This window comes from Lissotriton vulgaris, chromosome 1_1, assembly GCF_964263255.1.
Source record: "Lissotriton vulgaris chromosome 1_1, aLisVul1.2, whole genome shotgun sequence".
NCBI classification, from domain to species: domain Eukaryota; kingdom Metazoa; phylum Chordata; class Amphibia; order Caudata; family Salamandridae; genus Lissotriton; species Lissotriton vulgaris.
The window spans coordinates 1,398,416,007-1,398,432,992 of record NC_141685.1 but is presented as its reverse complement, the minus strand read 5'-3'; the positions used below and the strand labels follow the sequence as shown (position 1 = coordinate 1,398,432,992).

The 16,986-nt window shown below is 48.2% G+C and overlaps 1 protein-coding gene across 1 annotated transcript in view; it reads left to right on the top strand.

Moving 5' to 3' along the window:
* The first annotated feature begins 419 nt into the window (after positions 1-419).
* Positions 420-16,986, top strand: part of WNT16 (Wnt family member 16) — a 53,612-nt gene continuing 37,045 nt past the window's right edge. The window contains exons 1-2 of the mRNA XM_086929647.1: positions 420-562; positions 668-927. Coding sequence (XP_086785773.1) covers positions 420-562; positions 668-927 — 403 coding nt within the window. The remainder of the gene's footprint in view (positions 563-667; positions 928-16,986) is intronic.

Genomic DNA, 16,986 nt, shown 5'->3' with positions numbered 1-16,986 from the left:
TGGCCTGCCAGGGCGAAGTTGCCAGCCTCCAGCTTGTCGCCTGGGGCCCTCTCATCTTTTATATAAACTGCCTGCCAGGGCGCACGGTGCCAGGATCCGTAGCTTCGTCTCCTGCCCTTTCATCGTTCATATAAACAGCCTGCCAGGGTGCACTGTGCCACCTGCTGAGTGTCATCCCTGCCTTGGCATCCTTGGGCGCACGGGTCAAGGATTGATAGCGTCGTCTCCTGCCTTCTTATCGTTGCCATAATCAGCCTGTCAGGGCGCACGGTGCCACCCTGCTGAGTCTCATCTCGTGCCCTCTATGTTTTAATCCAAACTGCCTGGCAGGGCGCACAGTGCCAGGATCCACACCTTCACCCCTGCCCGCTCCTCTGCACTATCAACGAGAAGTCTGCGCGCCTGGCAGCGGGGTGGCCATGGTGAGGCGCGCCCGGCTCCGGTGCTTCCAGTGCCCCGGGCCGGCCCTGGACGGGAGCGCACCCCTGGGGCTGCCTCGCCTCTGCGTCCTGCTGGCAGCGGTGCTGGCCATCTTCCCCTGCTGCTCTCAGGGTCACTGGATGTGAGTACTGCTCTGCGCTGGTCGTGCGCCACAATGGTCCCTTCTCCCCCTCCCTCCCCGCGCGTCCCTGAGCCGGTGATAATAGCAGACCGCTTTGTCTTGCAGGTGGCTGGGCATCGCCTCCATCGGGGTGCCAGAGAGGCTCGGCTGCGCCAGCCTGGCCCTGAGCCCGAGGCAGAAGGAGCTGTGCAAGAAGAAGCCCTACCTGCTGCCCAGCATCCGGGAGGGGGCCCGGCTGGGGCTGCAGGAGTGCAGGCGGCAGTTTCGGCACGAAAGGTGGAACTGCTCGGTGGCCGACAGCCCCCCGGACCCCTCCGCCCTGGAGGGGGCGCTCTTCCCGTCCTTGGGCTACGAGATGACTAGCGGTGAGTGTAACGGAGCGCCTCATCCGAGTGGTGCTTTTTTGCTTGCGAGAATGTGTGTTTTTTTTATTATTTATGGCAAACGGGGCATCCTACCACTCCTCCCAGACACGCGTACCCTCTAAGGGCCCCCCAGGGCGCCGGCTCTCATTGTGTCCCTCCCCTACAGAGTACATGAGCTGAGGGGTCCCGAGTGACGTGATTCCTACTCCACCCTACTGTTCAAAATCGGACTTTCTGATGTGCTGGAATGTCCCTTCTCCGCGTCCCCCGTATTTGTCCCTGCCTGCCCTCCTCAGCAGCGCCCCCTGCCATCCACGCTCACCTGCGGCTGGAGTGCTGCATCTCGCCACCGCTTCCCTGTGGCTCCGGGCGTCTCGCCTGAGTGTCTCCTCTGCAGACTGTACTCTACCAGGGAATGCGCTTCCTTCTCCTGACCCCTGGGGTCAGGGGTCATGGGATTCTTCCTCGGCCCGCACCTCACCCTGGTGCGAGGTCAATGCTCTCTTCCAGCTCCCACTCCCTCTCGCCATGTGATTCTTTCTTCAGACGCCCGAGCTGCCACTAAAATGCCCAGTCCCTCTCCAGACATATCCGCGGATTCCAGGAGATCCGCGTCCCTGGGTCCAAAGTGCTTCTGATACAACAGCCCGTAATTGTGGCACCCGTGTGCCTCTGACAGGCCCTCCCCATGGGACAGCAGCGTCTCTGATGTGACAGCTCCTCTCGGATCTATAGTGTCTGATGTGACAGACCCTCCCCATGGGACACCTATGTCTCTTATTCGACAGCTCCTCTCAGATCCATAGTGTGTCTGATGTGACAGGCCCTACCCATGGGACACCTATGTCTCTTATTCGACAGCTCCTCTCGGATCCATAGTGTGTCTGATGTGACAGGCCCTACCCATGGGACACCTATGTCTCTTATTCGACAGCTCCTCTCAGATCCATAGTGTGTCTGATGTGACAGGCCCTCCCCATGGGACACCTATGTCTCTTATTCGACAGCTCCTCTCGGATCCATAGTGTCTGATGTGACAGGCCCTCCCCATGGGACACCTATGTCTCTTATTCGACAGCTCCTCTCAGATCCATAGTGTGTCTGATGTGACAGGCCCTCCCCATGGGACACCTATGTCTCTTATTCAACAGCTCCTCTCGGATCCATAGTGTCTGATGTGACAGGCCCTCCCCATGGGACACCTATGTCTCTTATTCGACAGCTCCTCTCGGATCCATAGTGTCTGATGTGACAGGCCCTCCCCATGGGACACCTATGTCTCTTATTCGACAGCTCCTCTCAGATCCATAGTGTGTCTGATGTGACAGGCCCTCCCCATGGGACACCTATGTCTCTTACATGACAGCTCCTCTCGGATCCATAGTGTCTGATGTGACTGTCCCTCCCCATGGGACAGCAGCGTCTCTGATGTGAGGGCCCATTGTGTCTGGCGTGCCAACCCCCTTCCTAGAGCCCTTGAGCCTCCTGTGTGACAGACCCTCCCTGTGACACCAGTGTCTCACATGTGACAGCCGCCCCCAGATCCACCGTCTTTGATGACACATCCTCCCTGAATCCACCCTGGCCCTGTTCTCAGCCCCCCTTAACATCCCAGTGGCTGTGAGGGAAAGCCAGTCTCTGGATCCCAGTTTCTGAGATGTAACCGCCCGTCTCTGTGATCATTCTCTGTGTTTCGTGTACTTATTTGAGGTTTTATGTAGCGCAAACAACGTCATTGACGACGTCAGTAAGCTTTCCACAATTGCAAAGAATAACAAACGTCAATACATGCGTAGAACATATGATCTCCGATGTCACAGCCCCTCCCTGGATTCTTATGTCTGTGATGCAACAGCCCCTTCCTTGACAGAGCATTTCTGGTGTGACTGTCTCAATGCCCTCTGTGTCGCTATGTGACAGCCATCCCCTGGGTCACCACTGCCTCCGATATGACATCCCTTCCTCTGCATGAAGTGACAGCCCAACCCTGGGTCCTAGTGACCTTGATGTGATAGGCGCCTTCATCCCCAGAGCCCCTAAAGTGACATGCCCCCCCCCCCCCCAGGACCTTTCATCTCTAATGTAATGCTGGGCATTATAAGGTGGCGGCTCCAGGATGTAAGAAAGTCATGTGGCGGGACGGCTTTCAGTGTGATGGCTGCCAGGCTGTGGATCCCTTCCTGGACATTTCAGGAGCTTGAGCTCGCACCTGTTGTTCCGTAAACAAGTTAAGGCGTGGCTTTTTATGGATTAGGCTTCAGTCAGGGGTTGTATTTTACAGGGATTGTCTGCTTTGGGGTGTCACTGACAAGGTGTCACCAACCTCCTGGACCCATTCTCTCCAAGGTGATTGCCACGCCCTGGGCCCATTATCTTTGATGTGACAGTGCTCCCTGGGAAGTGTCATCTCTGATGTGACAGTCACACCCTATGTCCCTGAGCCCTTAATGTGACAGCCACACTCTATGTCCCAGGAGTCCTTGATGTGACAGCCAGACCCTAGGGCCCAGGAGTCCTTGATGTGACAGCCAGACCCTAGGGCCCAGGAGTCCTTGATGTGACAGCCACTCCCTATGTCCATGAGTTCTTGATGTGACAGCCACACCCTATGTCCCAGGAGTCCTTGATGTGACAGCCACACCCTATGTCCCAGGAGTCCTTGATGTGACAGCCAGACCCTATGTCCCTGAGTCCTTGATGTGACAGCCAGACCATAGGGCCCAGGAGTGCTTGATGTGACAGCCACACCCTATGTCGCAGGAGTCCTTGATGTGACAGCCAGACCATAGGGCCCAGGAGTGCTTGATGTGACAGCCACACTCTATGTCCCTGGAGTCCTTGATGTGACAGCCAGACCCTAGGGCCCAGAAGGGCTTGATGTGACAGCCACACCCTATGTCGCAGGAGTCCTTGATGTGACAGCCACACTCTATGTCCCCGAGTCCTTGATGTGACAGCCACACTCTATGTCCCCGAGTCCTTGATGTGACAGCTGCATTCTATGTCCCAGGAGTCCTTGATGTGACAGCCAGACCCTAGGGCCCAGAAGGGCTTGATGTGACAGCCACACCCTATGTCGCAGGAGTCCTTGATGTGACAGCCACACTTTATGTCCCCGAGTCCTTGATGTGACAGCCACACTCTATGTCCCCGAGTCCTTGATGTGACAGCCACACTCTATGTCCCCGAGTCCTTGATGTGACAGCCACACTCTATGTCCCAGGAGTCCTTGATGTGGCAGCCAGACCCTAGGGCCCAGGAGTCCTTGATGTGACAGCCAGACCCTAGGGCCCAGGAGTCCTTGATGTGACAGCCACACCCTATGTCCATGAGTTCTTGATGTGACAGCCACACCCTATGTCCCAGGAGTCCTTGATGTGACAGCCAGACCCTATGTCCCTGAGTCCTTGATGTGACAGCCAGACCATAGGGCCCAGGAGTGCTTGATGTGACAGCCACACCCTATGTCGCAGGAGTCCTTGATGTGACAGCCAGACCATAGGGCCCAGGAGTGCTTGATGTGACAGCCACACTCTATGTCCCTGGAGTCCTTGATGTGACAGCCAGACCCTAGGGCCCAGAAGGGCTTGATGTGACAGCCACACCCTATGTCGCAGGAGTCCTTGATGTGACAGCCACACCCTATGTCGCAGGAGTCCTTGATGTGACAGCCACACTCTATGTCCCCGAGTCCTTGATGTGACAGCCACACTCTATGTCCCCGAGTCCTTGATGTGACAGCTGCATTCTATGTCCCAGGAGTCCTTGATGTGACAGCCACACTCTATGTCCCAGGAGTCCTTGATGTGACAGCCAGACCCTAGGGCCCAGGAGTGCTTGATGTGACAGCCAAATCCTAGGCCCCAATGTTTTCTGATGTAACGCTGTGTTCCAGGGAACGGTCTGTTATGACAGAGTACACGCGTTTCTGGAGCCTGATCTCGATTTCCCAGCCTACTTTCCCTCGTGTGCTGTGATTCCCCCTCTTTGGTCGTTCTGTGATCCCCAGGGAGTGCCGTGACCTTCAAGCCCCTCTCGGATTGCTCTGATCCCCTCATTCAGTAGTAAAGGGTTCCCTCCCCAGATGTGCTGCAATCTATCTCGCCGTCTGGCAGAGATGGCCCCTTCCTCAGTGGCTTCTGATTCCTCTCCTGGGTGGGGAGTGGCCCTCTTCCCCAGGTCTGCTATAATACATAAGATTCTGCAATCCCTGTATAAACACCTTCCTCTGATTTCTTTATAATAGGTGACTTATGATGCACCTAGTCGCCTGATATAAAGACATGTCACCAAAACTCACCTGTAACAACTTATTACAGTTGAGCTCTGACATCACAGTACCTGTTGCCAGAGCCATGGGAAAACCATGTCAGGTCACAGAGCAGAGCAAAAGCATATGTTTAAGGAACAAAATGAAATGTTGCTTTTCTTTCTTCCCCTCTGTTTTTCTAGCTGTACAGTGACAAGCAGAAAGGAGATATTTATGTACTCCTTAGGTAATTAAAGAAAAGTTAGAATCTTTCTGCATGTTTCTACACATTTAAGCTACTTCACCTTTTTTAAAAAATTACTTTCGTTACATTGATGCTAATCTCTTTTTTGAATGAATATATAACACCTTTTTTGATGTGTTTAATTTCGCACTAGAGACTATATTTTTATTCTTCATGTTTGCTGGCACTCTCTCCCTTTAAAATGAAAGAGCTACAGACCAAGGATTTAATGATTTGTGGGAAATGCTGTGGTGTGACCATGCATTACAACAAATAAAGTACCTCTTGCCATACATGATCAGCATATTGCATGTCACCTCGGAGATCCATAAGTTCCATAACCTTATAAAAAATCTCAGCCTTTGGCCTCATTCCTCTATGTGGTCATGGAACTCTTCAGTGATTTGCAATATTCTTATAATGTACAGCAGGGGTTACTTTATCCCATACATAATAGGTAACATGTGATGCTCCCCACCACCTTTTATAGGCAAATGACATAGCCACTCAAGAGAAATAACTTATTACAGTTGATTTCTGACCCTGCGGCTAGAGCCAGCAGCCGACGGGAAAGGCAAGTCAGGCCACGAAGCACAGTTAAAACAGCTGTTTTAAGAACAAAAATGAAACTTGACTTTTCTTTCTTCTACTTTGTTTTTCTAGCAATACATTGACACTCAGAAAGGAGATGTTAATAGCCACATGTTTATTTTATGCACTCCTTAGGTAATTCTAGAAAAGCTAGAGTATTTCTGCATGATTCTACACATTCCATGCTACTGCACCTTTAAAAAAAATATATACAGACTTGTATTATACGGGTACTAATATCTTTTTGCAACAAATATATAACAGCTTTTGTGATGTGCACTAGCGATTCTATTTTTAATCTTCATGTTTTCAAACATGCTCACTCTTTCATATAAAAGAGCTGCACACCAACGATTTGAGTGGTTTGTAAAAAAGGTGATGGTGTGCCATGTATTACAAGGAATAAAGTACCCTTGTCAGACATGACAAGCCACCTTGGAATTCCATAACCTTATAAAGGTACGTATTTGGTCATGGACCTCCTTGGTGACTTACTCTGTCTGTATAATGTATGCAGGGGTGCTTTATCCCATTTATAAAGCTCTCTCTGATGGATCACTGAAACAATATTGATGGCAAAAATATAGAACTACAAAAATATCGAGTAAAAAATATAGAATGCCAAAATATCAACTTCCTATCTCCAAACAGGTAAGTACAAAAATATCAAATCAAAAATATCGTTGTAAAAAATATAGATAGTCAAAATATCGAATTTTTAAAATAGTTAAAAGTAATTTGAAATTAATGAAATAATAAATATAACTAACTTAAACATACTTAATATATATACACAAACATAGTCTTAATAAAAAATATATAATATATTTTCCATAGGATAGCGAGAGGGTTACATTTACTATTACCACTCGAGTGACTGCAACAGTAGAAAAAACATTGGATAGTGTAGCAGTAAAAATTACTATTCCCACTCCAGTGAGTGCAACAGTAGGGAAAGCGTTGGATAGCGGGAGGGTAAAAATTACTATTCCCACTCCAGAGAGTGCAACAGTAGGGAAAGCGTTGGATAGCGTCGGGGTAAAAATTACTATTCTCACTCCAGTGAGTGCAACAGTAAGGAAAGCGTTGGATAGCGTAGGGGTAAAAATGACTATTCCCACTCCAGAGAGTGCAACTGTAGGGAAATAGTTGGATAGCGTAGGGGTAAAAATTACTATTCCCACTCCAGTGAGTGCAACAGTAGGGAAAGCGTTGGATAGCGTAGGGGTAAAAATTACTATTCCCACTCCAGTGAGTGCAACAGTAGGGAAAACGTTGGATAGCGTAGGCATAAAATGTACTATTCCCACTCCAGTGAGTGCAACAGTAGGGAAAGCATTGGATACCGGGAAGGTAAAAATGACTATTCCTACTCCAAAGAGTGCAACAGTAGGGAAAGCGTTGGATAGCGTAGAGGTAAAAATTACTATTCCCACTCCAGAGAGTGCAACAGTAGGGAAAGTGTTGGATAACGTAGGGGTAAAAATTACTATTCCCACTCCAGTGAGTGCAACAGTAGGGAAAGCGTTGGATAGCGTAGGGGTAAAAATTACTATTCCCAATCCAGAGAGTTCAACATTAGGGAAACCGTTGGATAGCGTAGGCATAACATTTACTATTCCCACTCCAGTGAGTGCAACAGTAGGGAAAGCATTGGATACCGGGAAGGTAAAAATGACTATTCCCACTCCAGAGAGTGCAACAGTAGGGAAAGCGTTGGATAGCTTAGAGATAAAAATTACTATTCCCACTCCAGAGAGTGCAACAGTAGGGAAAGCGTAGGATAGCGTAGGGGTAAAAATTACTATTCCCACTCCAAAGAATGCAACAGTAGGGAAAGTGTTGGATAACGTAGGGGTAAAATTACTATTCCCACTCCAGTGAGTGCAACAGTAGGGAAAGTAAATACTTCATATATAAATAAAAATAAAATAAATATTAATACCAATTACAAATTAATTAAAATAATTAACACTTTTATATAATATATTCATTAATCAATTAAAAATACAAATACAAATTAATTATTAAAAATAATTACCTACTAATACAAATTATTTACCAATTAACAATAAATTAATCAACAATTAAAAAGAATTAACAATTATACAAAACAAATATGAAAATTGAACTACTTAAAATTAAATTACTTCCCACCCTATTTCCCTATAAACCCACAACCCACTACAGAAAATAAATTAATAATATTAACATAATTATCAATTAATACATTAATTAAAATTAATTACCCATTATATTTTAATTAATTACCAATTAATAATTAATTAACCATGATTTCAAAATAAATACAAATAAATACATTAACATATTTAATTATTTATAATTAAATAACTTCCCACCCCATTCCCCTATAAACCCACAACCGGCTACAGAAAATAAATTACTAAAATTAACATGTTTATCAATTAATCAATTCATTAAAATGAATTACCAATTATATTTTGATTAATTACCAATTAATAATTAATTAACAATTAATTCTAAATAAATACCAATACATAAATTAAAATATTTGATTAATTATAATTAATAAATAATACATCTTTATTATTTATTAATTATAATTAAATAACTTCCCACCCTATTCCCCTATAAACCCGAAACCCGCAACAGAAAATACATTACTAAAATTAACATAATTATCAATTAATCAATTAATTAAAATTAATTACCAATTATATTTTACTTTATTAACAATTAATAATTAATAATTAATTCAAAATAAATACCAATAAATAATTTAACATATTTAATTAAATATAATTAAACAACCCGCTACAGAATTATATGACGCAAAAATTAAATACCATAAAAAATGTATTAATATAAATAATAAAATAAATATACACTTTTTAAACATATACTAACATAAAAACACTTTAAAAATTGATAATAACTTACTTACCTCAAATTCGATATTTTTGTAGTCTATATTCTGTCCATTCTATATTTTTGTAGTCTATATTCTGTCCATTCTATATTTACGTTCTCTATATTCTGTCCATTCTATATTTTTGTAGTCTATATTCTGTCCATTCTATATTTACGTTCTCTATATTCTGTCCATTCGATATTATGTCCATTCTATATTTTTGAATCCATATTAATGCAATCCTATTCAATATTTTTGTAGTCTATATTCTGTCCAGTCGATATTGTGTCCATTCGATATTTTTTAATCGATATTAATGCAAATCGATATTAAAAACTCAATATTTTGAGTGTATACCCTCTCTGACATACTGGACTACTCCCACCCTACTCGTGCTCTAAATTCCTCTCCCCCCACTCCCGTAGCAGATGGGGGTCACAATCCAGATCAAGACCCATTTTCCTGGAACCGGATCTCGATTCCTAACTTCTCTCTCTGGTGTGCTGTGATTCCCCTTCCTTGGGTGTTTTGCGATTCCCACAAGGGACTATTGTGACCCTCAAGCACCTCCCCAGGTTTTCTCTGATCCCTTTCCCTGGCGATAAAGGGTTTCATTCCCCAGGTGTGCTGCAAGCTCCGTCCTCGACTGGCGGATGGTTTCCTTCCCAAGTGGCTTTGGGTTCCCCTCTCAGGTGGTGGTGTGCCCCTCTTCTCCAGGTGTGCTATAGCAACCCTGCTCCCCTGGGTGCACTGGACCTCTCCCTCCCTACTTGAGCTCTGAATCTCACCCCCCCATCCCTGATGGGGCTCGTCATCCTGATCAGGTATGTTATGAGCCACCTACCCTGGTGGTGAGCGGGCCCCCTCCTCAGGTGTGATGTGACACCTCCCCCCCAGACCAGCTTTGACCCCCCATAAAAAGTAGGCTATGTCCCCCTCCCCAAATATGCTTTTAGCTCCCTCAAAGAGTGAGCTGTGGTCTCCTTCTCCAGATGTGCTTCGATCCACCTCATAGGGTGGGGTGTGCTCGCGCACCCCAGATGTGTTTGAGCCCCCTTAAAGGGAGAGCTCTACTCCCTCTGCTCAGGGGTGCCTTGACCCCCTCAAAAGGTGGGCTGTGACGCCCCTCCCTTGATGTGCTTTGATCCCCCTCAAAGGGTGAGCTGTGCTCCTCCTCCCCAGATGCGCTTTGATCCCCCCTTAAAGATGAGCTCTGCTCCCCTTTCTCAGAGGTGCTTTGACCCCCCTCACAGGGTGAGCTGTGCTCCTCCTGCCCAGATGTATTTTGATTTCCCTCAAATGGGTGTGGTGCTATGCCCCCTCCCCAGATGTGCTTTGACCCCCCTCATAGGGTGAGTTGTGATCCTACCTCCCCTCGCCGAGTGTGATGTAATCCCTTTTCTTGGCCCTTCACCCCCGATGTGATGTCACCCCTACCTCCCTGGGTGTTCATGATCAGGCTCCTTGGGGGTACGGTGGCGGGTAGTCCTGCTCAAAGAGGGTGCTGTGATTCTTCAGGTGTGTTATGACCCACACCACAACCTTGCTGGGGGTTCACACTTGCAAACCCTACTAATCTTGGGAGTAGGCTGCGACCTTTGTAGCAACATTCAGTGGCGGCCGGCATGGCTAGTGGGTGGTGAGCGGGCGCAGGTAGCTGGGGGTGTTGTGCGGGATGATCGTAATATAAAAATAAAAAAAACACCTTGAGGCCGGGTCACGTGTCTCTGCTCCTGCTCTCCTGCCTCCGAGTCTGACAGGAGCAGGAAGCTGGCAGCCAGAATCCCTCCCCTAAGCCAATCACAATGCTGCAATGCAGCGTTGTGATTGGTCTGAGCACCGCCAGGGGATGGAGGGGTGGGCATGTTCTCCATGCAGGCTGTAATGCACCCTGCATGGAGAACAGAGAAAGTGCGCATGACTGGTTTGGGCGGTCGAGAGCGCCGACCAAACAGTCTTTGTGCACTTAGGCTTGGGCAAACCACTCCTCCCCGCTCCGAGAACAGAGCAACCCCACCCACTCGCCCTCCGCAAAGCAGCAGGACCCGAAGCTTAAAATGATAATAACTCTAAGTTATTATCACTTATGTTTCTTACTGCTTTAAATCAGTGGGGCAACGCTCCTCCGCCATAGCGAAGGAGCCGCCCCTGGCAACACTAGAGCCTACTCGAGCGCTTCTGCTCCTTTCTGAATCACCCAGGACAGAGGTAACAACAAGCTCCCTGAGCAGGAAGAGACTATTCAACAGCATGCAGCGCCTTGAAATCAAGTGCTTTCCCTGTGCAGGTGGTGGGCACCGGATGTCATTTTTGGGGGCCTGGAACCTATTTTTCCATCATCCGACTTTGACTCTGAGTGAAAACAAGAATGAAAAGGTGGAGCGAGTGGGGACAAAACGAGGAACAGGTTGATTGAAAAATGGGGTGAAGAAGAACAAGCAAGGGTTAGATGAAAGAAACCGGAAGTGTAGGGCGGTGGAAGAAGGGGGGATCAAGACTACGCAGGCTTGGTATTAGGTGTCACTGACTCTCCATTTCCTCTCATCCGGTTCAGAGCCCACGTGGTGTAGCTGCCTATGATGTCATCAACTGGCCTTAGATCCGGGTTGTCCTTTTTTTATGATTATGTTAATTGGCGGCTTCAAACCCCTTTGGTGACAGAATGTTGGCGACTGAGGGGGTGTTGTAATCCCGCTCTTGGATGGTCCCTGATCCCATTTCTTGTTCTCTGATCCGCGCGGGCTTTGAAGCCCCCCTAGTGCTCCTGTCGAATCCTTCTTTAACAGCCAGTGGATGCAGCCGACACCTGCTCAGAGCTGCATTTCAGCTTTTATCTAAAGCTGCACAAACCGACAGCTGACTGTGGTACTAAATGGGGTCAACTATTCATCAGATGATGAACCCTGGCCAAGGACCGGCTCCCAAGCAAAGCCACCCTGCCCATTAACCCAATACAGAAAATATTAGGTTATTATTTTAATATTAGGGCTGGCTTCCCGGTGATTTAGGGCTGCATGTGAACCCCAACGCTCCATTTTTCCCACCAAAGCGTTGCTAGAACTGAGCTGTACATGACACAGCGTGAGCTGCAGCTGTTCCCACCCACAGTCCACAAGTAACAAGCATCTGCAATGCAATAGGTTTCGCATTTATGCGAGTTTGAGCTATTGCCATTGTAAATGCCAATGCCTTTTAGTTATGTTTTGATTTTTATAACATAAATAAAAGGCATTGCCATTTAAGATGCAAATAGCTTAAACTCTCCCAAATGCGAGACCTATTGCATTGCAAAAGCTTGAAGGCATCGCTGAGTTGCCCCCTTCTGTCTCCCTTGGCCCCTGAAGACCTCTCCATTGGCAACGAGTTAAATAAACAAGTCGGTGGTCACAACTTGGCACGAGAGAGCCCCCTGCCCTCCTGCAGTAAGAGAAAATCATTAAAGAAAAGAGTGCGACACACCGTGTAACAACCAAAGTAAAAGGGTCAGTCCTCATGGGAGGATACAAATGAAGAAAAGGCGGTACTAAGGGGGGACAAACAAGCCAAATAACTAATCAGAAGCCAGCATTTACTAAGGACAATGACACAAGCCAATGACAAATATGAGTGGAGAGTGGGCAGGGCTCAAGTGCATACTTCAATACAGCATGGCTCGCAGAGCAGCGCATGCGCTGCCAAGGCTCAACCTAAAAAGTAGCACAGGGTCAGCATGATGTGTTTTGAGTTGTGAAAGTTGGCTTTCGCCTCATCTGGACTTGGTTGAGGCTGCTGGGAAGCTTTGCTGATGGCAGTGCTGTACCAAACCTGATACAGTGTGACATTATCTCTGACATGTGTGCCCCAGAGACTGATAGAAAACACAACCTGATGTTCACCCATTCACAAAGGCTTTTGAGGGCACCAACATGTTTCAAGTTTATTTTATCAAGCATAATAATTAAAACCATTACATGTACATTTAAAATACTTTATAATACTTCCATGAAAATACAATATAAAAGGAAAGAGGAGACAGTGCATAAAATCAAGTTAGGCTCTGCCTAGCTGACAAGAGGGTAATGAAAATTCTACATCAACAGAACCATCAAGACAGACAAGACAGGGGATTAATTAAATCAGTGATCATTTTACACCCAGAATGTTAAAATGATCCAAAGTTTGCTTCAAAAGAGGAATCCCCTGAACTTTGGGCCATATGTATCATGCCCAAATGTGTTCGCAAACGTCGAAAATAGCCGAATTTCGGCGTTTGCGAACGCATTTTCGCAAAATGGTATGTATCACCTAAATCTGCAATGTATGTAGCCAAAAAAATTAGCAAAATTCCTTTAAGAAATTGCAAATTACCACCAACTTCTAGTTGGTGGTAAGTTGTGAATTCCTTGAAAAATGCACATTTTTGCATTTTTCAAAGTGCCATGTGATGCACATACATGCCCTTAGAGCATGTATGTGCGCCACATGTGCACCCATGCATATTTCAGGGGTGCAACAGGGTGTCCTTTGGACACCCCTGCACCCTTGAAATTATTCTCAATTTGCGATTAGCAAATTGCGAATCGCAAATTGAGAATAACTTCCTATTCATTCCTATGGGCCTCCTGGCCCATAGAAATGAATGGAAAAGTATTCCTTAATTGCGAATTCGCAATTTTTGAATTCGCAATTAAGGAATATCAAGAAATCCCTAAAAAATTGCGATTTTCTTGATACATACCAATTTCCGATTCTGAAATAGCGATTTCTTAAAAATCGATATTACAGAATCGCAAATTGGTACCTTGATACATATGGCCCTTTGTCTCTTATGTGACATGACTTCATGTGGTCCTGTGACCACATCATTCAGATACTGGTGGAACGCCACTGGCTCCCATCTCTTGCCCACGCCATCTTCAAAACCAGCTGCATCCTCTACAAAGTCACTAGGACTTGCATCTCTACCCATGTGGCTGACATGCTCACTGTCTGTGGTGTCTCTTGGCACACCGACAGCTAAGACACCCTCAGACTGGAGGCAAATAAGTGCAAAAAAGGGGAGAACGTGTAAGAGGCTTTCTCCGTCTGTGTTCACCGGATCTGCCGCAGCATCCCTGTATCCATGAGGTCTGCACCACCCCTGCTCCAATTCAGGAGTGGCCATCCCTGTATCCATGAGGTCTGCACCACCCCTGCTCCAATTCAGGAGTGGCTGTGTCACCGGATCTGCCCCAGCATCCCTGTATCCATGAGGTCTGCACCACCCCTGCTCCAATTCAGGAGGGGAGGAAACGCCTCTTTAAAGAACACTACATCATGACGCAACAGCAGTCCACGTTCACGCGTAGAAACCAGTTGCCCTGCCAATCATAAGCTGACTTTATCTTTGCCTTTGACCCTGCCTGGGCTCTACTGCTTTTTGGCTAGGTTCAAGCTGTAGAAATACCACACACATACTCCTTCGCCATCAGCATCATAGATTCCCCCTCAAGTGCCCTCTTCAACTTTCCATGACACCCTCACTAAGCCTATGAGCAGTGGACTGGGAGCTAAACCAGCCCTGGAGAATGAATGCCCATCGGCACCTTATTGAACCAACTGAGTGTAGCAAATTGGTCCAACTGTCTCCAAGAGGATTGAGTAGGAGGGTGAAAAGGATATACATGTCTAGAAAAAAAAACTGTGTGTGTTTTCTCAGGGCTAGATAACTGATGGAACCTCAATCCATCCTCCCCTGGTCTTCAACCCCCTGGTTTTCTCCTTGGGTCTCCTAAGGCCAGGTGCAGCCCTGCCTCTGAGGTCACCGAGCAGGGTTGGCCCTGCAACCTTGAATCACCAGCGTTAACCCAATCCCAATTCTAGCCTCCAAGGCGACCCAAGTCACGGCTCCTAGATATCTCACTATCCCACAGGCCTAAAACAGCCTACCTCTTTCCCTTCCAGAGCCTGGACTCATTGTGCCTTTCAGTCAGGGGCAACCATGGCACAAGTCCTAAAAAAATAAGTGGGGGGACGCTGGCGTCACGACAGGAAGTGACGTCACCAAAGGTGGCTTGCACCATCAGACTCATTGCCTCCCCACGCTCACCCCATAGATGCGATTGCATCTGAGGAGCCAGCGCGTGAGCAGCGTTCTGAATGAGCTCCAATCTTGCCCCAGAGAGGCCAAAGAGTGAATGTGTGGCTCCATTTGCTCCAGTTATCGAGCTCCCGGTAAAACAAGTGGGGGCTCGCCGTCCACCCGCGTGGTACCCCGACTCGAGCCCTGGGGGCAACACTTCAGGGGGCTCAATTCAGCCCAAGGCCAATGAATATTTGTGAGATATGAGAGACCCGGGTGTGGCTCAACAGAATGAGGGGGGGGGGTTGTTTTGTATCAGGCTACTACTTTCAGCAGGAGACTGTTCCAGAGGACTCCCAGAGAGCTGTCTGGGCAGAAGACACAGTCACAATATGAACATGGCGAGAGATGGTCTGGAGGCCTGACCCATTAGTGATGTGCCTGAAAGGGGCGTGTCTGGGACAAACCTGGCTAGAGCCTGGGGTGTATCCATCACTAGTTTTAGAGTCTCCATAGTCGGCATAGGTTGAGGTGACACCTTTATCCACTGGGCTGTCGGGCTCTACAGGGCCCGGTGCACACGATTACGCCTAGGGTTGCCGAAATGCACCGGGGCGATGCACACTTTTACCACACGGGTTGCATGACTCTGCGGGGCACTGTGCAAACAAAACTTTAACCCACGGTTTGCCGGGCCCTGCCCGTGCATAGTCAGTCCAGGATAGCCGGAATCTGCAGGTCCCGGTGCACGACGTCAACCTGCCATTAACCCTCGGTAGCCGGATTTCACAGGTGCCCACCTGTAGGTTACCAGACTCTGCAGGGACGTGTCCCCCTCTCATCCTTAGGCTGCCGGAGTCTATAGGATGTCGGTGCTGTGCTGCCTGTGCATACCTTGAGCCCACAGGCCGCGGACTCTGCAGGGCCGTGTGCGCAACGTTAACTCCCAGGTCACTGGATTCCACCCGGACTGCCTAGGAGGCCGCTGCACTTCTTAACCCCTGTGTTGCCGGACTCTGCAGGTGCCATGAACACCATTAACACACAGGCTGCCGGTACCTTCCTTTAACCCACAGGCTGCCGGTACCTTCCTTTAACCCACGCGCTGCCGGACTCCGCAGAAGCCCCGTGCACAGCACACCTTTGACCCCAGGGTCACCGGCTCGGTGCAGCATTACGCAGTAATTCTCCGAGCAGCTGCCGGTGCATTATGCAGCCGGCAGAGAATGCCTCGCTGTGCTTTCATGTAACCGCAACATCTAGGAAACGTTCAGCCCTGCTCAAGTGGCTAATTTTTCAAAGCAAACATGCCTTGTGGTCTCTTTCATCACTAATCCCCGGTGCGCCCGCGGTGCCGGGCCGTGTCGGCGATTAGCCGGGCCTTAACGCCGCCGCGCCGCGCTCCAGGCCGCTTCAAAGGCCGCAGGACACATAAAAAGCACCCGCTTGGAGGGACGGCTTTCCCAGAGTCGCACTCTGTGCAGTAACCCTAGGAGCTGGCGGTATCCTGGGAGCGCCCCAGCCGTAGTGTGCACGTGCACAGGTCTGCACCGGGCGTGCACATACTGCTGCAACCACTCACTCAAAGAGGGACCATGGCACGATATGGACATAAAAGCATAGGGTGTGGCGTAACGGCCCGCCCGGAGACCCCTGCGGTGCGTGGGGTGGGAGGGAGGACCTTCAGCGGCGCCTACCCGTTCAGAGGGCCCCATCCATCCCAAGGCCAACGAATACATGAGATATTGGAGATTCAAGCCCCCTCAGCGCATTCTGCAGGGTGGGGCACAATTTTGCCTTACGCCACTGAGCATGGGGTAAGAGGACACAAGGGCCCTGCCTGTCACCAACAGACCATGTTGGCCTGCCTGAATTTACACAGGTGACACTCCTTTCAGCAAGTGACCCCCACCCCGCTCGAACATTGTTGACATGCTGTCCCTCATTATTCTAATGTATGGGCCGACTCTGGCCACCTGTCGACCCATATGAGCATGTGGGAGTCCGTGATGAAATGCTGTCCAACTTTTTACCAGTGTATG